At 42.1% G+C, this 24,065-nt stretch overlaps 2 protein-coding genes across 3 annotated transcripts; one reads left to right on the top strand and one right to left on the bottom strand.

Moving 5' to 3' along the window:
• Positions 1–21: 21 nt before the first annotated feature.
• TEX49 (testis expressed 49) lies at positions 22–8,090 on the bottom strand. The gene is made up of 4 exons (XM_044421472.1): positions 8,006–8,090; positions 6,178–6,315; positions 3,393–3,537; positions 22–849 (listed from the first exon to the last, which is right to left on the bottom strand). The coding sequence occupies exons 1-4, from the start codon at positions 8,088–8,090 to the stop codon at positions 801–803; spliced, it is 417 nt and encodes a 138-aa protein (XP_044277407.1). The 3' UTR covers positions 22–800.
• Positions 8,091–10,550: 2,460 nt separating this feature from the next.
• Positions 10,551–22,969, top strand: CCNT1 (cyclin T1). 2 transcript variants are annotated; one of them, XM_044421889.1, is made up of 9 exons: positions 10,551–10,744; positions 11,868–11,949; positions 13,039–13,167; positions 13,898–13,958; positions 15,119–15,181; positions 15,569–15,614; positions 17,563–17,726; positions 18,008–18,078; positions 19,399–22,969. In XM_044421889.1, the coding sequence occupies exons 1-9, from the start codon at positions 10,572–10,574 to the stop codon at positions 20,755–20,757; spliced, it is 2,148 nt and encodes a 715-aa protein (XP_044277824.1). In that variant the 5' UTR covers positions 10,551–10,571; the 3' UTR covers positions 20,758–22,969. The 2 variants fall into 2 exon arrangements, with proteins under 2 accessions (XP_044277824.1, XP_044277825.1); XM_044421890.1 differs by lacking the exon at positions 17,563–17,726 and having other exon boundaries at positions 19,399–19,537.
• Positions 22,970–24,065: the final 1,096 nt, after the last annotated feature.

Below are 24,065 nucleotides of genomic sequence, written 5' to 3'. Positions count from 1 at the left end.
TCAGAAAAGCACAAGGCACACTGTAGTGACACTCCAGTTTTATTGTTTCGGAAAACACAACAGGCTATCCAAACAGGGAAATGGTATGAAGATAATCCATTCTCAGGTTTAACTTTGATGCCCACAAACATAACCTAGCTTAGAACATATTTCATCTATATATTACCTAAATACTTACCACCACTACTCGATTAAATCTAGGTACAGTTACACGTGTCAGTCAAAAACAAACATACTTATTACATGCTTAGGTGTACATTCACTCAACGTCTGTCTACATCACAAATGGCCTTGCTGTTGGAATGGTAGCAAGCATTATCATTCCACCACTAGTTAAAAAAAACCAGGGAGTATATAAATATAGCCCAAGGTAAGTTTATAGAACACATGAGAGGATGTTCATTAATTTCTTTTTTTAAATGCCTATGTTCAGTTTTAAAAACTTGACTATTTGCATCTTTTTGCAGTGGAGTTTTAACATTTGCTGAGATGGAAACTCAAACTCTTCCTTGGCAGTTTATTCACCATTCCAGAAGTGTGTATGTGTGAATTTTCCTCACTGCTAGACAGGAGGGGATCATAAGCATACCAGGTGATCACAAGCATGATGTGATGAATGACCACCTTCACTTGCGATTCCAAGGCAGGTGGAAGAACACTATGCCAGCCAAACCCATCCATGACTGCATCCAGCCTCAGTTTATTTCTGTGTACAGAGGGTGCCGTGGGCCCCAGTGTGGGATCAGGTGTTTATACCATGGTGCTGTCATAGTTCTTGCTAGGGCTCCCCAATGAGGTGCTCAAAACAGGCTGAAGAAAGGGTTGCTGATAGCCATGCTGTCTACAAACCTGCAACAAAACAAAAGTATTGATTCACCTTCTGTTCCCTTGCTAGCAGAATCCATTACAGATAACCCATAACTTAACCACTGGAGTGTAGGGCCCCTGGTTTTGTCTGAATAGTTAAGCAACTATTCAATTATCATTACATTTTTCATCTTTTGAGGAACCAGAGGTGACTTCCATATTATCCTCACAACCACCCTGTGGGGTAGGTTAGGTGCAGAGTATGTGACTGGCCCAAAGTCACCCAGTCAACTTTATGGCCAAGAACCTGGATCTCCCAGGTCCGTAGTTCAACACTGAAACTGCTACACTGGCTCTCCAACTAGGAGAGTGGCCCTATCACTGGCCAATAGAAAAGGGGTGCATTCCAACTGTGGCCTCCTCAGGAGGGCTTATACCATCCAAAATATAACAGAGTGAAATGACCAATGGCCAATCCCTTTAACCCCTAATGGGATAAAGTAAAAGTTATCACTATGCCTCGCAAATTGCTTTATAGGGCAGGGCAGAAAACCACCCTGAGTGTGGAGAACAAGGTGCTTAGCAATCTCTTACATATCATTTAGTCTGAAAATCTCAGAACCAGAATAATAGCATGGGTTTGTTGCTATCAGCCTGAAGAAGCACTGAGAGTGGCTGGCTTACTACCAAAAGTAATTGCCCCACTTTAAGGTGTTTGATAATGCTATTCAGCTTGCTCTGTTATTTCATTACAGGTTGGGAGTGGGTCACTGTTACTTTTTTGACTGGATCGTTGTCTTCTGAATCCAAAAGATTCCATTTTGTTTGTTGTTGTTGCATAGTTTGGGGGTTTTTTGTTTGTTTTGTTTTGGCCTCACACCCAGAAGAATGGTCTTGTTTTCTCCATTCCCACACCTATCTATAGAGGTTAACATGTTGTTAACCTTATTCCTCAATAAATGTGTTAGTCCTGCCACAGAGCTATTTGAACTAGTTTGCACATAGCAACAATCCAGAATATGAGTTGAATATGGCTTGCCGTTGTTAGTTGTGAACCCAGAAGTATAGATTAACTGGGTTAACCATGAACAGCCTAAGATAACCCATGAGTTTTTGGTGGGTTGTGAAATCTGAGGTGTTTGAACAATTGGTCCTTGTTCTTGTTCATTGGTTGTTCTGCCAGACTAGAGAGTGCTAAAAACCCAGCTGCTGCTTATGCCAGTGCTATAGCAATGCAAATACAAGGAGGAGAGAAAAGTGTTAAAAAAATTAAAATTAAAAATTAAATTAAAAAAGTGTTTGTGGCAATTGTCTGGCAGACAAATCATGAGTAAACACTAGGTAAGACAGCATAGCATATACTCTGGGTTGTTGTTATGTGTGAACAGTGATTGCTGCAGCAAACTTAACTCTCACATTCCTTCCAGAGGGGTTTATGCCAGAATAAATGTGCTAGTCTTCAAGATGCCACATGAGACCTAACATCTTAATCTGGAGCTAGCATGTTAGATTTTGGCACAAGTGCAATTTTAACCATGGCTGATAGCCAAGGGAATTTTACCAGACTCAACTCAATTGGGAGCAAGTTTCTTTTTTTTACATCCAAAGGTGGGAAGTGTCCTTTACCATTGGCTATTCTGGTTGGGGCTGATAGGAGGAATCAGCTAAAACATCTGGAGGGCCTTGCTCTACAGTCTGATACTTTCCATGGAAGAATTTTCTAACATCTGAAAGGGCCCAAAAGATCTACCCAAAAACAGTAACTGAGGTGGTAAACTGTCTGGGTCCCAGTTCACCCCATTTTTCAATCACTTAATAACTTGAATGGTCCTTCATATAAAAAACTTTCCTATACATGAGAAACTCAATGCTGGGAATACATATTTGTGCACAGATGCCACAAATATAGGGCGTCTTCATGGTAATCAACTAATAACTTTCTTCCTGACACACTTACTTTCTATGTGTCAGTCTGTGAGTGGAAGGAGAAAATTCTGTCTCGTGGCAGTAGCCTTCCTGCAGTCCAGAGTGGTACAACCCAAGCAGAGGGTTACCGGGGCTTCAGAGGTATGTCTTAGTCAAATAAAATGTCTTTCAAACAGTAGCTTGAATCAGGCTGGACCTGCCTCACATAAGGACATCCTAATGATTTGGGTTTTGTTTGGCATAAAGTTTACAAGAGATGTGACTGTTTTGAAACGTATTGTTGCCCTGCCCCATATTTGTCCATTGTTTTCTTTGTGCTGATATATACCCAAGGGCCAAGCCAAATATTGCAAAAGGGTACATGAATTCATTGAAAAGAGCTGCTCTGACTCTCTTCTCTGCATCTCCTCATTGAAGCCTAGTAAGAGAAGACACATGAAATGCTGTTACTGCACCCAGAGTTACCTATGCAGAGGTTATAGGGGACACTTGGATGCAGTAATGTTGCTTTGTGCTCGGTTTCACTGGGGAGATGTGGGACTGCTGCTTTTGGTGGCAGCCATTTGTCCCTTGTAATTGATTTGCATGCAGGCTGGGATTAGAGCCTTTTCCCTGTGCTGGCAGGGGGACCGATTCTCTGCCTCCCACGGTGTGCTCACTTGGTCATGGGGCTCCGCAGCTGGGGGTGCCTTTGTGTCCTCATCCACGGTATGGCATCTTCTGGCTTGACTGACGGATCCATTGGTAGCCACCAGCCAATTTCCTGCGCACAAGTCAGTGGCACCCTGTACTCTTGCTTGGGGTCTAGAAAAGCCAACAGAGAGCTTTGGATATTAGGTGGAAAGAAGCAAAGGCTCTCTGAAGCAGCAGTGTAACCAGGCAATTTTAGATGCTGGACTGAATGATCCTACCACCCTCCACCTCTTTAGATAGTCTTGTGCATTACTTCAGTAGTGAAGCACACAGCTAGCATCTCTCTTCTCCCATTGCTGCCATTCCGTGCTTCATGGCTCATTCTACATCATGGATCAGTTACAGCAAAAACACCAAAACAAAACAAGACAATTTTCAATCTCTGATTTTTTTAAGGGAAAAAATTACTCTGAGCAAGTACAATACTGCATTTCAAACTCACTTAAATCATAGCACAATTAGGACTACAGGGGAAATCGAATGTGATTTTACTGCTGTGATGCTGAACACATTCACCTGGGAACACACACCATTTTGTTATACGTAAGGATAATATTTTAAAGTGGAAATAATAATATGAAAGCCAGTGTGGTGCAGTGGTTAAGAGCACAGGACTGGGAGCCAGGCAAGTGGAGTACTAGTCCCTGCTCAGCCATGGTGCTCACTGGGTGACTTTGGACCAGTCACAGACTCTCAGCTCACAGGGTTGTTGTTGTGAGGATAAGACTGAGAGCAGGAGGAGGAGAATGATGTAAGCTGCTCTGCATTCCTTGGAAGGGAAAACCGATGTGATATAATAAATAACAAATAGGAAAACCTGCAACTATTTACCCATCCAGCAGGCTGCCTCATAAGTCTGTTGAACAAAAAGAGAAAGGATGCTGTGGGGAGTAGCTTCAGTCTTGGCTGAGCCCCGCACACCCAGGCCGGCCCGGCTGAGGATGCAGGGCAAGTTTGCCTCCATCACCGGCATGGCTCAGGGCGGTTACTTGGGGCCCTGAGGCCCAGCCCTTGCAACAGTGCTCTGGAGCCACGAGAAAGAAGGATCTCCTTGGCAACAGGATCATGCAATGTCGGTACTTTTGTGTCTGCACTGGCTGCCAGTCCTTTTCCACACCCATTTCAAATGGCTTGTGGCCAGGTTTCCTGAAAAACTCCCCATATAAATGAGCCCAGACAAAAATGGTCTTCAGCACTGCATCTTGGGGAGCCCCTGCCAAATGAGGTGAGGTAAGTAGCAGCAACTAAGAGGGACTTCATGGCTGTAGCACCCTTGCTTCCAAATGAACTTCCCAGAAAGACTTATCAGACACCTCCATGGTACTCTTTTGGATGCCCAGTTACGACTTAAACTTCCCAGGCATTTTAATTTTTCAGTTTGTTTTAAAACTGGTATTGTGTTTTTAGATCTGCTATTGTGCCCATTTTAAATCACTCACTGCAGCTAGGTTCTTATTTATTTTTTAGGCTGTAATTTCAAACATTAACACTATACTTTATCACCCTGTATCTTTGATTTTAATTCCTGTGAGCCACTCAGAAAGCTTCAGCCATTGGTCAGTATAGAAACATAATAAATACAGTGATACCTTGGTTCATGAACTTAATCCATTCCAGGACTCTGGTCGTGCGCCAAGTTAAATTTCCCCATAAGGTTCAATGTAAATAAGGTTCATCCATTCTGTAACCATTTTTTTAAGCAGAAAGATGTGAAGCAAAGTGACAAAAAACAACAAAGATCGTGGCCATCTCCCCCCTCACACCCCGAGCACGAGCGCAGCCATCTCCCCACCCCCCAGCACGATCGCATCCATCCCTCCCTGCATCCCTGCATGTGCCGGTCATCCAGGCGTGCTGGGGCGGGGGGGGGGGGAGATGGGCACGATTGCGGGCACACTGGGGGCAGGGAAGAGACGGGCACAAACGCAGGCCACTGGGGGGGAAGAGACGGGCACGAATGCAGGCATGCTGGGAGGGCACACGGGGGGGGGGGTGGAGACAGGCACGATCATGCTAGGTGGGGGGAGATGGCCAAGATCACGGTTGCACTCGTTCAGGGAAGACAGGCGCAATCTCGACCATCCCCTGCACCACCCCCAGTCAAATTTTTAATGAATTTTTTGTTCATGACCCGATTTGATTGTGAACTGAGGCGTTCGTGAGCCGAGGTACCACTGTAAATAGAAGGCCAGCGTTCAGCCGGCTTGCCAGAATCCATTGCTTGAATATGGGCTGACAGTTGTGGACTCCAGCTGCAGTGGTGCCCATTGACCTTTGCTTGTGTCCCAGAGTGTGCTTGAGCTTCACCACTGGAGTGAGGATGATTCCCGCTATGTCTTCACTCCTCTTGGCTACCTGTTCTCCATTACAGAGGGGAGATCTATGGTGCAGGGCATCAGCACCCTCTTTGGAGAATCCAGGTCCTTCAACCCTTCTGCTCTCTTGGGTTGTGCAACTTCCACACCCATACTTGCTTTTAACCCATAGGCCGTCATTCCTGGTCCATATCCTCTGACTCAAGAGTTTGGACTTCCAGATATGAAAAGGGTGAAGGAACCTGGGGCCTCCCACTCCCATCAGCCCCAGTGTGCACAGCCAGTGGTTGTGAACAATAAGAACTGAAGTAAAATGTTTGGAGGGCCACAGGCCTGAGTTCATTGAATGAAAAAAGTGGGATATAAATTGAATTAATTAATATAAGGATCCCAGGTAGTCCCTGTGCTTTGGTCTGCCTCAAGCTTCTTCACCTACATTTTTTGAGCTGCTTCTGTCTGATCATCTCTTGATACTTGCTGTAGCTGCCCTGGTGTATGCTGTCATCATAGCCAGATGGTCCTATGGGTGGCAGCTTTGGGTAGAAAAGTTCCAGTTTGGGCGTTGGTGTTCCCACTGAAGATGGACAGGAGAAAAACAAAATGAACGTCACTCTGGCTGATAGCAGGTTGTTGGGCGAGGTGCAAAGAATGGAAGAAGTATGCCTCCATGGAAGCAGAAAAGCCTGAAGTTGCCTGCTTGTTCCATTGTGGAACCTAAGCAGGGCTGAACCTGACTTCCTAGGAATCCTATGTACACCAGATTGACTGCATTTAATGACGAGTGGGATCCAAGCCTCTTTTAAAGGACACCTTGTTTGTTAAGCAGGGAGCAGTGATTCAGGCTGTAGTGGGTTTAGGGATACACGTCTTAAGAGTAAAATGGTCCTGTTAGACACTGTACTATATCCTACTGTTCAGATCTCTGTTTGAAATGAAGCCCAGTCTAGATAAACAGCTCACTCCACATCCCTAGATGTTCCACTTCAGAATGAAGTTGAGAAAGAACATATTTGAGACACACATGGTGCAGAATTGACTGCCATGGTGATGGCTACCAGTCTGGATGGCTTTAAAAGGAAATCTGACAAATTCACAGAGGAGGAGGTGGTCATCACTAGCCACTAGTCCCAATGGCTGTATGCTATCTGCAGTATTAGATGCAGTATGCCCATGTACACCAGTTGCTGGGGATCATAGGTGGGAGGGTGCTCCTGCATTCTGCTTGTGATTTCCCATGGCCAGCTCATCGGCCAATGTGTAAACAGAATGCAGACCAGATGGACTGTTGGTTGGATCCAGCATAGCTCTTCTTGTGTTTGTATTATATAGAAACCTTCTTCCACTAGTTATCTTTCAGATGTGTTAGTCTGCAACTCCCTTGATCCCCAGCCAATGGTCAGGAATGCTGGAAGTTGTAGCCCAAAACTTGATCATTGTCATGGCTTCCCCTCAAGGAACTTTGATTGTGGTACTTTAGTGACAGTGCTGAGAATCTCAATAAAAGCTATAGCCTCTTAAGAGAACAGTAGTTCTCAGGGTTCTCTGAAGGACCGCAAAACTGGTGTGAGTCTTCTACATGTGCAGACACGTACTCAGCACTTACTACTGGTAAACCCTAGAAGGACGTTAAAGACATATTTTACTTGAAATGGTGCATCCGAGTAAGTACTCGGAGGAGGGCTTTCTCTGCGGTGGCACCCAACCTATGGAATTCACTCCCCAAAGAGGTCCGCCTGGCACCGTCGTTACTGGTTTTTCAGCGCCAGGTAAAGACCTTTTTATTTAAACATCATTTTAATTGTTAAAATATATGATCTGGCCAGGGCAACTTCTTCTTCCTTCTCTTTCCTCCTCCTATATTCTTTATTTACTTATTTTATACTGTTAATTTTAATTTTATATTATTGTATCTCAGTGTATTTTTTGTATTTTTGTATTTATTGGTAATTTATTATGTTCTATTGTATTTCAATGTATCTTATTGTGTTGTAAGCCGCCCCGAGGCTTCAGCAAGGGGCGGCATAGAAATGTTATAATCATCATCATCATCATCATCTAGTGGGTGCCATTCAGCATATCGAACCCACTCTTGGTAGTTTTCTCATCATGGAGACCCAGTTTACATGGACTACATGAGGGCTGGATATACAAAATGACAACTGCATGTACTTCTACTTCTGCATAGGTTAAATAAACCATGGTGGGTAGTCATATCATGTGAACCAGCCCTTTTGAAATAAAGAATTCTTGGAAAACGTCCTTACCTGGCACTTCATGCTTAGCTAATGCTAATCGCCTGTCCCGAAAGGGATCCTGATGTCCCATGAAAGTTAATCCAAAGAAAGCCATCACCTGGGCTTGCCTTCCCTTTAGGTTCAACTGCTGCCCAGCCTCTCAGTTGTAGCATTCTAATCCTAAACCATCTGTTTGCTGTGTTGCCATGGTGAGGCACACCCAGCTTGTGTGTACTGGGGATGTCATATGCGATCAAAACTTGAGTGTGTGAGATGGTTACATAAGGGTAATACAATATATCGTGATATGACTGAGGTCTAGTTTACAGAAAGATTTTAAAAAATCAGAGCCCCATCCTCCAGTTGTCCCCAGTGTTACAACTTCAATTAATTTTATTCTTTGCATGGGATTGTTAATAATGGAAAAAGTGTTCCATCAAATGCTCAGATTTTCTGTTAATATTCGTTTTGTTTGCCAGTTGCACTAAATGATGGACAACTTAGAATTGCCGGCTTAGGAAATTAATATAAGCAAGATAACAATGGAACCAATGACCTAAAGAGGTTGTGAGCTCTCCCACACTTGAGGCATTCAAGATGCTGCTGGACAGCCATCTGAGAGGGATGGGTTAACTTGGAGTCCTGTACTGAGCAGGGGATTGAACCTGATGGCCTTCTGGCCCCTCCCAACTCTACAATTCTACAATTCCATGAACTAGTGAGAGCTGGCACCCATAATGGCTTCTAGCTTTATAGAAGATGTGACATGTTTGGTCATCTTGAAATATCACAGCTCAGATAACTACATCTCCCTGTTGCATCTTTCTTGTTTCTTTTCTTAGCTTATGCTGCCTTTAGACATTATTTTTATACAAAACTTCAATGAGTCCTTCCTCTCCAAATTTCACTGTAATGCAACTTTAAAAAAAGATTCATAAATATTGTTGCATTCAAAAATATGTGCTAGAGAAGGGATCTCCAAAGTTTTCCCAAGGGATACAATGGCGGGGGTGGGGGGTGCGTGGAGGATGAATTTAGTTTACCCAGCTCAGATAAACTGGAGCATGATGAAAGAGGAACGGGAGCAGAACTTGTTGTCTTGACCAAAATAAGCACTCTGGAATCACAATGCATTGTTATTTTTGCTGTTGTTTTGATTCTTCAGTAATTATTTTCCTCTGTCTATGTTGTTCCTTTCAGTTTTTCCAAAATTTGCCCCATCTTCAGAAGGAGATCTAATTTTGCATTTGAAAATGCATGTATTTACAATAAATTCATTGCTTTTGTGAGAAAGTCAAGAGTTATACAGTCAAAATCAATGAGGAATTGAAAACTAGTTTGGGTGAGATCTAAGAAGTCACCAAGTGGTCAGAACTGGTAGTCATCCACTGTCAATACCCTCAAATTGCACTGGGGTTTACAAGTATTCTGTATGATGAGCACTGCATGTCGGACAGGAGCCAAGGTTGACAATGGTGCTCTCTGAGAATATATGTATCTACGCAGAAGTAAGTCCCACTGAGCTCAATAGGGCTTACTCCTGGCTAAGTGGGTATATGATTGCAGCCTAAGGCTTCCATGTGTTACATCTTTATTGAAGCACATGTTGTGATAGAGACAGAAAGAGCAATAATGATATATAATATAGATATTTCAAATGAACTCATGTGGCTCAGTTCCCATGATATAAGTCACTTAATAATGATACAAAAATAATCCAGAAACCTGGAGAAAAAAGCCATGTATTCTAGTAAGTTTTTCTGAACTATTGTTCATTCCATTAGAGCATTATGGAGAGTTTACGAGGAAATACATTACAGCACAAAGGAAAATTAGTTCAGAAAGTACGAATGGTGACAGTCGCATTAAAAATAGCCAAGCAGAATGCAGTTGCTGTTGATAACTGACCTCCTGGTATCGAGCAACCCAATTAATACATATAGTACGATGTATTAACGGGCTTATCTAGTGCCTGGTAGTTTGTTACTATCTCTCCTGCAAACCCACCCTAAGGTAGCGTTCAATCTATTACAATCACCTGCCGGCTTTATTACTCTTTATATGCGTTAGGGCGACGTCCTGTACTGGCTTACTCTTTTTTCCTGTCCAAACGTACAGAGGACTGAGCCCTAACCTGGAGATGTCTCGATCTAATCGAAAGCTAAACGTCAAAATCCACAGTCTGGCAATACCGTAGTGAGACCCAGCAAGACGTCCCAAAATAGCAAGCAAGCAAGCTTGCACGTCAGGACTGATGTTTAGCAAAGCAAGGACTAGAAAACAGAGAAAAAAATGGCTTGCTGTTGTACCGCAACATCTGCGATGTGCCTTCTTAATGTCTTTACCGTTACCGCCTTTTGGGACCTAAGAGACTCTCACCATAAAGATAGCTATGCTAGAGCGACGCACCCGGAAGGTAGTAGCCTTCAAGCGAACACCGGAAGTTCTCAATCTAGATTGACTTTCCCATAAGCGCTTCCAGCGGGAAAGGAAAAGGAAGTACGCGCCAGAGGCCAAGATCACGTGATCTCAGGCCGGTGCGTGCTGCGTGCTTTCACACGCGCATGCGTCGTTGTCGACGGCGACGGCGGCCATCATGGCGGTGTGTGGCGCGGCGGCTGCGGCGGCAGGAGGAAGGCGCTGGTACTTCAGCCGGGAACAGCTGGCGCGGAGCCCTTCCCGCCGCGCCGGGCTCGACCCGGACAAGGAATTGTCGTACCGGCAGCAGGCAGCTAACCTGCTCCAGGATATGGGCCAACGCCTTAATGTGTATCCGTGCGAAGAGTAGGCCGCGGCTCAAGCCGGTGTTGAGTTGAACAGGGCGGAGGGAGTAGGCTTTGGTTAGACAAATTAGGCCCAGCTGAGGGTTAAGTAAACAGCTTTTAGGCTAACCAGCAAAATAACCTGCTGGAGGTGAGGTGAGAAGTGGTACTAAGACCAGGGCCCTGAAATGTTTAGTAATTGGTGTAAGGCTGGGGCGCCTTGTTAGGCCGCTTCCTGTGAAGACTGCGACTCGACTTCGGAAGGCAGTGCTGGAGTCCGAAGCACGTGTGGGTTATGGGGCGCTGCTCTCATGCTGTGGAGGTGATTGAGGCGAAACTGCTGTGTTCGTGGGAAAGAAGATTACGCTTGAAATCTGGGGAACTCAAGTTAGAACTTTAACGGATGGCAAGGCCCAGTGTTTACAACGTAGAGAAGCCAGTTTTTGAATAATAATAAGAATACAAATCTGTTTGTTGGTAGACTTTTATGATTAGGTTCATGATTCTATATCCTGGTGAAATTGGAAAGAGCACCAAAATTTTAGGGGGATCATTTTTAGTAAAATACTTGAACCCTAGGGCTGCTGTAAATGTAGATAAGCTGGGCAAAAAGACAAACCTTGGAGAGGTGAACCATCACTGACTTTTGTGCATTTCTTCTATTTGAGCACATTAATATTGGTATTTCTTGTGCCCCATATTTTTAGGTAATACACCACCAAGTTCCTTTAAGCTTTGATATTGATTGTGGTTATCGCTAAACAAATGTCAGTGAATCTTTGCCTACTGGATGTACTTTGCATAGGGAGACTGACCTAAATATTTGTATGTGGCTTTAAACCAAAGTCTTTAATACTATAATCTATGCTCAGTGGGGTGTATTCCCAGATAAGGGTGAACTGGATTGCAGCCCAAGTCTGAATTAGATTTTATAGAAATTGAATTTCTTGGACAATTTTCAATAAGGCAACATTCTGCATACAATGATGTATGCACATTCAAAAACAAATACTGGTTTAGAAGATTAGAACATGCATGGCAATGTGTTAAAACCTATACTTTTGCAGATAGATTAGTATTTTTAAATTAGAAACTTCAAAACTGCTTTTTCCTTAACTATGAGCCACTAGTTCTCAACTCACTATCAACACTGCTATTGTCTATATGCATCGGTTTTACATGGTTCAGTCTTTTACCCAGTTTCATCGAAATGTAAGTATCACTTTACCTATTTTAGCTTCTCTGTTGGAATTGAGAATAGATACATGTTCTTTCTGTGAGCAGGTCAAGGGAAAGAGGGTGTGTGCAAGGTACTATAGTGGAAGTCTGTTGAAAATGTAGTATGCAATAATTTTTACGGACATCTGGTTAAAGAGTGCATTGTTGTTGTGAAGTTGATAATTTTTAATTAAAAGAATTCATCCTACTTTTCACTGTTATTGGTGAAAATACATGGAAGAGGAATGTTTTAATTCTCACTTAGGTCAAATGGTTGCTGAAAGGATTCCATTTTGATCTGGTCCCTAAAGAGGAGGACAGGGCTAGGCAAGCTTCCCAAAGGAACACATTTTAACTCATGGGCACCACAGCTGAGAAGGCCCTTTCCCTAGAAACTGTTTATTGCTTATTCCCAATTTACAGAGTCCTAATTTCTGTTCCTTGATTAGGTGTGAATCAAGTTAGACCTTAGATTGATTGCAAATCTGTGCTTATCCTTTAAGGATCAGCAGTATTATGCTCCAGGAAAACTTGTGCTCTTAATTCCTTGTAGAGACTGTGTATTTTTGTTAATTTACTCTGATTGTATTAATGAGGTTTTCATAGAATCTGTGGAGAGTAATGGGAGTTTGCACATATCTTCACCCTTCTGTGGATATTATTTCCATTTTTTCCTATGCCCACAAATACCAGAGCTGTGTATCTTTGAGAAAGTCTAAATTTCCCAGAAACCTACATTCTGCATAGAGTTGTCCTTTTTTTGTACATGACATTTAAAATGAAGGACTTGAAAATATATTGTCAGCTTAGCATTGACAATCCAATGTTGTTTAGTTTTCAAATTGTAAAATGGGGTTGGGGTTGAGGTTGTACACTATGAGTAGAGGTTTAAGCAGGTTGAGGAGGCCTTGTCAAATCAACCTGTTCATGTGTGAAATGCACCTTGTGAATATTGAGTCAAATAGTGTATTTGTTCAGTTCTAAGAATGTGTGTCATCAGGGTAACTTTGTTGGACATGTGAGACCAATAATACTTGCTGTTGTTTGGAGGATGGAATAGCCATATATCTTTTCTTTCTTAAGTCTGTAGCACCAGCTGCTCTTTTCCTGGCAGCCAAGGTGGAGGAGCAACCTCGAAAGCTGGAACATGTCATCAAGGTTGCTCATGCATGTCTGCATCCTCAAGAGGCACCTCCTGATACACGGAATGAGGTAAGTAGCTAAAAATCTGCAGACCATGTGGAGTGCTCATCAAGTGAGGGAGGGAAAAAACAAATCCTGGCAGTGCAATTTCCTCATGCTCCTTTGGATCTGGAGTGCTACTGCTTTGTTCAACTATGTGACTCAATTCTAGAACAGTAGTAATTAGCTTTTGAATTTTGCTGGTGCATAGTACAGAAAGCTATCAGTTTTTGCAGTCCAAAATGCTTATCTGTGCTATATGTTCCTGCTAGAGCATTACAAATGAAAGTCAGGTGTGTAGCACTGTTTGCATTAAGGAGTGGACATTGCCTGCCAGGATCACCCTCTTATGGTGACACATAAAATGATGTTTGAAATATAATCCTGTCCCTGCCATTCAAACAGGAGGATTGTTAAGCACACTGTTTCACCACAGCCCTTCCTGACAGGACCAGCACATCTAACCTTGCCAACAAGGGGGAAGTTTTATCCTGAAGCTAAAAAATTGGAGGAAAGGACCATTTTTAGTGTGCACTTCCTGGCAGTTGAAGCCAATTTGGAGTCAACAGCAGCTTCTCTAGAGCAAAAACAGCAAAAAATTTTTTTCAGAGAATGGGATGCTTTTGCCAGTTCTCTCCAGCACGGAATAGGATAAAGGTTCCCCCTTAATTTTTTTGCCTCCCCAAGAGAGTGTTAAAAATATGCAGGCTTGATACAGAGTGCCTCATCACAAGTAACCTGCCTGTCCTCTCAACCCCAGGCTTACCTGCAACAAGCCCAAGACCTGGTCATTCTAGAGAGCATAATACTGCAGACCCTGGGTAAGTTTTTCCAAGCGGACGGGCTGCTTCATGAATCTCAGACCCAGCAAAGTTCCGCAGAGTGGAGAGTCTAATCCCAGTCTTCTTCACAGCTGGAGGGCAGAGGCACAGCTCGCCAATGTGGGAGAGCATCAGTCCAGGCGACAAACCTTGTCACAATAGCTATTTTATAATTTGTTTTATATGTTTTGTTCAGGGTGATTATATTGATATGCTTGTGTTTATGAACAGATATGAATGTGCAAAATTGTTTGGGTTTTTCTCCTTAACAGGATTTATATTGATCAGGTTCCAAGCATTGTACTCTGGATTGAAACCTAGCAACTTGACAACCCAGTGTTTTAATTGTATAATCAGCTTGCTAACACAGGACTGGAAATGGGTATCCAGGCTAATTAATATGAATTGCTGGTGGCACTGAGCTTTTGCTACCTCTTAACTGTTACAGACTTTTAACATCTTAGATTTCAACTTTCTTACATCTTTAGTCACTTGTCTTACATATACATACCACTATAAATAATATATATTTCTAATCCTCCCAGTTACATGCAAACTATTCACATGGATTTCAGCCATTAAGGAAATTAATTTGAATTATAACACAGGACAAACAGATTAATCCAAACTTTTAACAAAATACTATAAAGATATAACCTGCATAACTAACTTTGTGTCTGTAACAGTTACTGTTTAACCCGACAATGAAGCTTGCTTAAGCATTTGGGTTGTTTTTCCTGGAGATACACAACCTGAGCTGAAGAATATAAAGTTTAAACTAAGTTAACATCTGTTGCTTTAAGAGAAAAACATTTTTAAAGTGACAGGATAAACTCCAAGCAGATACTAGAATTTTCTCTTCCTGTTATCTTAATGTAGGATATTTCTTTACTTAGAATGTTTGACTATATTTCAGTGTGATCTTTTCAGCATGGAATATAGTTGCTTCAGAAACAACATGTCATTTTTTAATGCTGGATAACTCATACATTTGAGCCTAGGAAGATGTCCTGCTTTCACCTGAGTAAAGAGCGTGCTCTTTAATGGGAAGGGGAAGGATGAGCTATCTGCCTTGCCTCCCAGGAACCAGAGGCATGTGTGGTATGTAGAAATGCAAGCATCTTCTATCCACAGTCTTAACTGTTCTGTGTTTTTTCCAGGGTTTGAAATCACCATAGATCATCCTCACACTCATGTGGTGAAATGCACACAGCTGGTTCGAGGTAAGTGATATCTAGCATGGCTATGATTCTGTTTGTTTCCAGATGGCTTTGTTTTCTAGCTGACCAGTTGTCCCCAAGGATATGCTGCTTCAAGTGTGCTTTGGAAATTCATGTTAAAGGAAGTAAATAAGGTGGGAAGGGGTGTTATTGCATTATGATGTCTCCACTTTTCTTGGCCTAATATAGTGGTAAAGAGATGGATAAATAGTCTCAAAAAGAAAATACTAAAGAAGGCATTTTTTACAGATGAGTATACACAAAATCAAAGTAAACTCATAATCTGTATGATACTACATTGCTTAACTGTTGTTACTCCCAGCAGAAACACTTGAATGCAAAAAGGGATGTTTGGCAAGTCTAACCTCTGAATGTCTCTTTCTTTTTCAGCCAGCAAGGATCTGGCACAGACTTCTTACTTCATGGCTACCAACAGGTAGATGTTGAAGACTCAGTCTTATCTCTTATTTTTATCTGGGAATGAGATTCTTGACCATTGTAGCAGACATTTCCCCAAGGAGAAAGATTCCATGCATTGGACATCTTTTAAAAAAAAATCACCCCTAAAGAATCTTAACACAGAAAATAGATCATATTCAAAATGTGTACTTGGATAACAGAGAAGTAGATTTCTTACCCTGGAATAAAATGAGGCTTTGTTCTCAATAGAACAAAGTATGTTTGGGTTTCGAAACAGGAGCTAAAATACCCTTGTAAATAAGTTCACAATAGTACTAGTTGCTTGTAGCAAAGAAAAAAATATATTTTGTAAAGTTTCCCTTTTTGGTCACTGAAAAGCAATTCTCACTTTCTATATAAGCCTGCTATATAAGCACAGGTAAAGCAACTGTGCTAAGAACTAGATGGCATGGTTCTATCTAGAAGTTAACAGACACTTTTGAGTTGAAAGGAATTAAGGGTGCTTTTGGAAGAATAAACTAGAATTTTAATCAGAATTGTTGCTTTGAGTGGCTTTTTTCTTATCTTGAATTCTCCAGAAATAGTATTCTCTTTATGACTTCGAACCTTGTTGCAGCATTCACTTTTATAATTTTTTTGTGCCTAGATTGGTTCTAGCAACCACTGCTGAGTTCCATATCTTTTACTTAAATACATTAGTGCAACCTAGCTTTGTCTTAGTGTCTGGTGAAGCAAATCTTTAACTATTTTTACTTTGTACTTTATATAGAACTGAAGGGAATTTTACATCTGCAGCATTCGGCATCATGATGAATAATTGTTAAAAATAATTTACAGATGTTTAATAATAAAGGTTCTGTCTGATGTAACCTTAAGTTAGGCCTTCCACTGACCAATTGATAGGGCTTGAATTCTCAAATTCCTTGCCCTTTACTCACTGAATTATGGAAAAAATTAAAAATGCAGAAATAAAAGACAAACTTGCTTATTTGAATTTCCTTAGAGCAGCATATAGCTGTGGCTGCTATTTATGATGCAGGTTATGCATCCTGTTCATCAACTGGTTCTGCTGGAGGCTAATTTCTTTTAGAAGAGTGGATGGAAGTAGAACAGGCTTGAGGCTTCATCCTCCAAAATAGGTCTTTTGTAAGTCTCATTGCCACATCCCCTGCTGCTCCCTCCATAACCCTCTTTCACCTCTGTTGACTGGTGGGAGGGAGAGAGCTGCAAGCACAGCCTCACGAGGACAGCTTTTTGCCCAGCAGCCACCATTTACAAAGCCCTACATAGCACTGCATGCATCTCCAGGGAATAGTTGATTGGAATATAAGCTTACCACAAGTAGAGTAAAGCCATGTCTTCGCACTAGCATCTTTGTCATGCAAAGTTTCTTGACCCAGTTCCTTAATAGGCTCTTGTCATACAAGCTTCTTTGCTGTGTTGGACAACTGGCATTAGAGGATGAGCCAAAATTTAAAGGGAGCTATAATTTGTCTTAAGGTTTGGTGGAGTGCAAGCTTTTGTGTCTAATGTAGATTTTATAGCTGTCAGTGATCACATTGACATAACAGGAGGTCTCTGACCAGGTAAAATAAATTCCTTTGAAGGAACCAAATTTCCCAAACTTACTGAGATTATGCCCAGATGCTATTGCATAATCCAGCTCACTCTTCCTATGTTTGGTGTTAGTACAGCATGCAAAATGTTTCCCTTGCTTGTTGTGTAGGTCATATGGGGGTCCTGGAGCTCCAGGCTGACAGGAGCTCCTGGAAAACCTCGTTTGAAAAAGCTGAAACAATAGTTCAAGCATGGCAGACTTGAACATGCAGGATTATAACAGATTTTAAAGCTGAGGGATGCTCACTTCTTGCAGTGTCTGTCCAGCGGGCGGTTGTGTGTGCTGCTGCCGTTCAGGCTTGGGAGCTTACAGCTTTCTGTTTCTCTCTCCCTGCTGGTGATGTCAGCCTTCACCTAACCACCTTCAGCCTGCAGTACACCCCTCCCGTTGTGGCCTGCGTCTGCATCCACTTGGCCTGTAAGTGGTCCAACTGGGAGATCCCAGTCTCCACGGACGGGAAGCACTGGTGGGAGTACGTTGATGGCACTGTAACTCTGGAACTCTTGGATGGTAAGTTTGGAGCAAGGTCAAATATGTTCCCATGTGCAGTAAAGAGGTACTTCATTAACTGAGTATCTTTCTTCTAAGGGCCTTTCTCACCAAGGTATTCAGCATGGAAATAAAGAATAGAAAGAATTTAAGTGGGATACATTTTATAACTTGAGCCAGTGCTTTTATTCCTGAGACTGCTCCGTCTCTTGCTGGCAAGTGCGGAAATTAAAACATCCTCCCGACCTTGTTCCGTAACGCTGTGCCTCTTACTACCTGGTGTTCTTGTGCTTCTTTTACAGAACTAACCCACGAATTCCTGCAGATCCTTGAGAAAACTCCAAACCGGCTGAAACGAATCAGGAATTGGCGGGTAAGCTGGACTGTACACTTTCAGTGTGAACTGGCAAAACTGTGCACTTAACTTTGTTAACTGACACAGAACAATAATCATAATCAAGTGAACTGCTTTTTAAGTAGAAATCTCTTAACTTCTGTGATAAAGAATTGAAGTGGTGGATTGATCTTTAGATGAATATATTTCTATGTTCATGGGAATTGTTTGGGATAGGCTGTCTTGTCAGACAGAAAGCTGACCTGTTTGAATTGTTGCTTGAACCTAGTGTTCATTTCTTTAAACTGCTGTTAGTGCTATTGAAAACCATGCCTTTAAAGATTGTTTTTGAAAACAATCTACTTGGAATATTGAAAAAGCCAAGAAACTCTCATTTATATATTATGAAATACATTCCATTAAGCAACACGCAAAACCAAATAAAACAAAATTAAACACAAGATAACCATTAAAATGATATCACATCCCAACATTGAAGAAAACAAATACCAACTTCGGTAAAAGTCAACTTGATAAATGAGCTAAAACTGAAGGAAGCAGTCAATAACAATCATGAAAAGACAAAAGACTAAGAATAAAATGATAACAAGTTCCGTGAGACTAAGAATACAACAAAGGGCATTAAAGTGGGCAATAAACCAGTACAGGGCAGCCTCTCCTTGTAGAGCATGGGAGGCCACTGCCAAAAGAGGAGGGCCTCTGCTGATGAGCTTAAGGAACAGATAGATACAGAAGGAAAAAGTGTCCTGTTAGGGCTAGAGGCTTTGTAGTTTTCCAGATTTTGGACTCTAATCAGCTCCAGCCCAGGGATTATGCAAGTTGTGCAGCACACATCTAGAGGACCGCAGGTTCCCCATCCCTGCTTTAGTTATTAAGATCCTAAGCCATACAGTGTTTTAGGTAAAAAATGGTACACTGATTTGGATCCATAATCTAAATGGAAGCCAGGTAAGGTGACAGAGGACCTTTTATTCTCATTAAGGGAAGTTTCTGCAATGGCAGCATCAATTATTGTGAGAACTGCCCTAATCTAGTGGCCACCAGTTGTATGTTATTGAAGTGCAATATACTTCAATATATTGTACTTGAATATATTGTACTTTGCTGTAGGCTTAAATTTTTGAATTAAAAACAATATTGAGAATGAAGTAACACTTGCAACAGGACAGCTGCATGTCTGTATAGCTTAAGGTGGCGTGGGCAACTTGTAACCACTGTTTTGTAGCAAGGCCAGTGCAGAAGGATGATGGAAGTTAAAGTGCTACAGGTGACTGAGCCCTGCCCAGGCTGAGCAGGAGAAGAATCTAGCACACTACATTATATTTTGTTTTGTTTTAGGCTTGCCAAGCAGCCAAGAAGTCAAAGACTGATGAGCAAGGTGATGATGACTGCCTCTCAGAACAGACAATTCTCAGCATGATCTCCAGAAGCGCATCTGACACAACCATTGCAGGGTTGATGAGTATGTCTACGTCCTCAACTGCAGGAGCCATGGCTTCACTTCCAGCTACAGCAGGAAACTCTCCAGGAGACCTAGACAATACCGATATGTCAGACAACTGGATGGCTCAGCACCCGGCACATAAACCAGAAGTCAGCCACAGAGCTAATGACATTTCTGCCAGTGCGGATCATCCACATCATGACAGCAGCAGTGGCTCCTTCTCTAAACAGAGCATTAAAAATGTACCGTTGGCAAAAGTGTCATTAAAAGAGTACCGAGCGAAACATGCTGAGGAACTGGCTGCACAGAAACGCCAGCTGGAGAACATGGAGGCTAACGTTCGCTCTCAGTATGCCTATGCTGCTCAGAACTTGCTTGTGCAGCAGCAGCGAGAAAGGGATGTGCAACAAGAGAATAACCCATCTCCTATTATCCTGAAAATACCTTTGGGTGGCAACCCTGATGGTTCTGAACGGCCTCCCGTTGAAAAGGCTGATAAACCATCGTCTGCCCTCAAAGTGCGGCTGCCTGCACCTGCAGAAAAACCTGCTGTTTCTTCTATCAAGCAAGAGGAAATAAAAATGCGCATCAAGGTGCCTACACCCTTGGAGCGTCACAGTCTGACTGATGAAAGTAGCACCAAGAACCGGGGGGAGCACAAAGAAAAACACAAGGTCCACACTTCTAACCATCACCACCATCACAACCACCACTCTCACAAACATTCACATGCACAACCTGTTGCCAGCACCAAACGACCAGGGGACTCCAAGCATGGTAACCAGAGTGGCATTGCATCCCATAAAGTTGGCTATATCCCAACTTGTTCTTCCCGCAAGAGACCACTTTCTGAGGAGGCTTCAACTGTAGCACATGAACACCAGTCAAAAATAAGTAAAAGTTCAAAGGGGCCATTTCCCTTCCCTCAGCATCCGGGACACAGCTTAGATGGAGCTGGTTTATCTTTCACCCAGGGCAGTAAAGCCAGGGGGGCTCACGGAAAACTGGACAAGAGCACTACAGGGGCCAATGGGCATAACATGAACCAGGCAATTGACTACCAGGATACAGTGAACATGCTGCACTCCCTCCTCAGTGCACAGGGCATGCAACCCACTCAGCCAGCCTCCTTTGACTTTGTACACTCATATGGTGAATACTTGAACCCCAGGGCTACTGCAAGTGTGGATAAGCCACGGCCACCCCCACTGCCCTCGGAACCTCCCCCTCCCTTGCCTCCACTCCCCAAGTGATCACCATTTTTAACTACTGAGTTTGGGCTGTTCTCTGCCAAGGGCAGGTTGCTCATAGTGTTCTCCACTGCCTTGTGTGAATGCCCTTTCCCCTTTTTAAAATGTTTTTTATTATTGGTATGAGAATGTGGAGCCCTTGAAGCTGTGAAAAGGTATGCCCATCTTTCTCCATGTGCTTCCCCTACTCCCTTCTGGTCCTACTGAAAAAAGATGGGGATATGTTTCCTATCAGACTGACCTTAACTTGTGAGCTGTTGAAGGTCACAAACCATCTGGAGACAGCACAGGGCTATTTAAATTGTCACAGTCTTTCTCTTAAAGACATTTTAAAATAATTTAAAATAAGTTATATGTTCTTAGTGTTGATTTTATTTTTCTAAGGTGGACAAAAGAAAGGATTATAGCAGAAGTTGTAATGGAGGCTGGGTTCTGTCAGCTTATTCTTTTAAGTGTCTGGCTCTGGTGGAAATTGCTTCCCTCTAAATGGAGGCAGAGAAGGTTTGAAAGGAGGGAAAAGGCACAGAAATTATATGAGGAAGGCATAAACACTGACCATGAGCAATAATGGTCAGATAAGCGAAGGAGTTTTCCTAGTTTCTCCCCATCTTGGTTTTTGGTTGCTTACCAGCAGGTGAGTCAAGACAAATGCAGACCCATTATTTCCAAAAAGAAGAAAAAAGGCTTTGGAGAGTTGCTAGCTTTGTTCAGCCCTTTCTGCTGAGCAGGGAGGATGTAGGAACATAGCTTTCTTAACCTCTGCCTGCCTGCCTTTGATCACGCTACTTCCATTGGGGTGCTCTGTTACTGTGCTTGGCACCTAAATGCAGTCATTAGAATATAATGGCTACTTAGGCATGAAAAAGTTCAAGGGGACTGTGTTATGAAGTCTGGTGGGACTAGGTGCTCCCATGGGAACTCTTGAGAGTGCCTTCAAAAAGAAGGGTCACTGCAGCAACCTGTCTTGGGGAAAGTTGGGTATTTGGGGAAGATGAGGAGCTGGAAAGGAAAAGCCTATGTGAATGTTAGAACAGTAATCGTGATTCTGGGATGCTTTAAATTGTATTTAAACTGCATTATGGGATATGAGATTTTCATATGTTGCTAGAATTAAAAAAAAGCTTTTCAAAGCATATGTAAAGACGACAGGAAATGGAATCAGGCAAATTTGGATTAGAGAATAGATAAATGAAAAGAGCTGATAAGATCTACATAGATTTATGGAAACCTTGTCTGAACATTTTAAAGATGTCTGTCAACAGTATAAAACTGGCCAGCTTAAGCGTGTCCTGAATTGGTTTGATGCCTAATGTGTGGGAATAGACCCTACTAAAGTTGACTTCAGAGAGGTATTCCAATTCAGTGTTGTACAGCAGAAGGCATAACATTCTGACCTGAGTCTCTGATTCTGAGTTTAAAATTACATGGGGCTAGTCTTTTAAAGTGGCAGTATTGTGTTTCTGTAGATCGCATCAGAGTGCTTTTCATTCAATAAGATTTAGCCTTGGTTTGCTGCATCATAGCAGTTGAATGGAACACTTGGAGTTGGTATTCTTAAATCCAGGCTTTGCTGTTTCTTGAGTTCAGCAAAGAGTTTCAGGGTATTTTCATGGCTCTGAAAACACTCCTGAAATTAATTTAAGGAGTCATGTAGTGTGTTCTTCCTTAACCTGGGGCCTCTAGATATTTTAGACTACTAGCAGCAGTCTAAAACAGCATACCTGACCATTACCCATACTGACTGGGGCTGATGGGAGTTGAAATCTAGAACACCTGGAAGTTTCCAGGTTGGGGAAGACTAGTATATTATAAAATGTGGTTTTCTTGGCCAGAATGGAATATTTTCTCTGATGCATATCATTAAAGCTCTGCTCCAGTGTGTTCAGTAGCAGCTAAAAGTTGTGAACAAACAAGGCTAGAAATGGTTATGTCTGCAATCTTGTTTAAGGGAGGTTAATTGCTGGTGGTTTCAGAGGGTGCATCAATTTTAAAACAGCAAAACACACTCAGCTGTGAGTATCTGTTTGGATTTCATTGATGTGTTTTCTCTGAAAGTAATTCTTTCCCACCACCTCTGGATTTATAAGGCAATGATGCCTTAGCTTTGAGGGTTGCAAACTTTGGGCCTGGTTTCACATTATCTTTCAGAAACTGTTTCTAATTCCCAGCTCATATTATTACTATTCTAAGTTTCAATAAATGTACTGTCTCCACATTTGGTATGTTTTAGTACTTTTTAATCACTGCAAGAGCTCCTAAGAATACACATGCTAACATTTGAATGCACCAGAGAACATTCCTGGTCAAAAATATTGGATAAGGTGACTTGTAGCATCTCCAGTTCTGTATCCAGAACTCTTGCCTTTCGCTCCCCGCTTATAGCTCTTTACTCTTTGACATGAAGAATTTACTCTTCTGCTTTTCTGATGCACCAGTTTTCATTTCATGCCAGACCAAGGGAAAACAAGTACTTTCATTAGGTTAGTCCAATAGATTTTTCAGAATGTCAGCAGTAACAATACCTATTTCAACCAAAATTGCAGTATTGTAAGCTGTTTTACAAGTCTTCAGGCCCAGTGCAGAACAGTATGTTTCATTTCAATGGTGCTTGCTAGAATTTAGTGCAAGTCACATTGAAATGAATAGCAATTACTAGGAATATGGGGATAAACTTATATCATCTTTCTTTCAAGAATCCCATGGTGGCTTACATGGTCATCTTCCTCTGTTTTATCCTTACAACAGCCCTGTGGTTAGGCTAAGTGTCAGTGACTTGCCCAAAGCCACCAAATGAGTTTCATGGCCAAGTTGGGGACTAGAGTCTGGATCTTTGGAGTCCTAGTCCGACACAAACCACTGCAGTGCACTGACTCTCCTGAATTGTGCCTGTTAATGTTTTGAGTTGGGAATTCTAATAATTCTAATTTCATGCAGTTGGGTTAGCCCACATGTGCTGGTACCCCTAGGCTTTTGAACTGTTAGGAACTTAAGTTAAGTAGCCTGACATTTACATATTTTATGGATAATTGGTTGCTTACACCCTTGGATTTTATATATTCAATCTTTCACTGATTTGCAAATAAGTCATGTAAATGGAGAAAGAAGTGCTGAGTTTTTTCTTAGTCACCTATTTTATTCATTCGATTTCTATCTACCCCATTAGCAGAAAGTATATAAAGGTTAGCAAGCTCTATTAAATAGTCAGAACCTGCTTCTTTTTATATTTTGAGATGTATTATGATAGGGCTATTGACAAAAATTAAACTGAATTCTGTGTCCAGGCAATCCAGATTGTACACCAAAGAAGTACC

This window comes from Varanus komodoensis, unplaced genomic scaffold, assembly GCF_004798865.1.
Source record: "Varanus komodoensis strain SLA01 unplaced genomic scaffold, ASM479886v1 scaffold12, whole genome shotgun sequence".
NCBI lineage: Eukaryota > Metazoa > Chordata > Lepidosauria > Squamata > Varanidae > Varanus > Varanus komodoensis.
The sequence above is the reverse complement of the archived record's forward strand: the minus strand, read 5'-3'. Positions and strand labels throughout refer to the sequence as shown.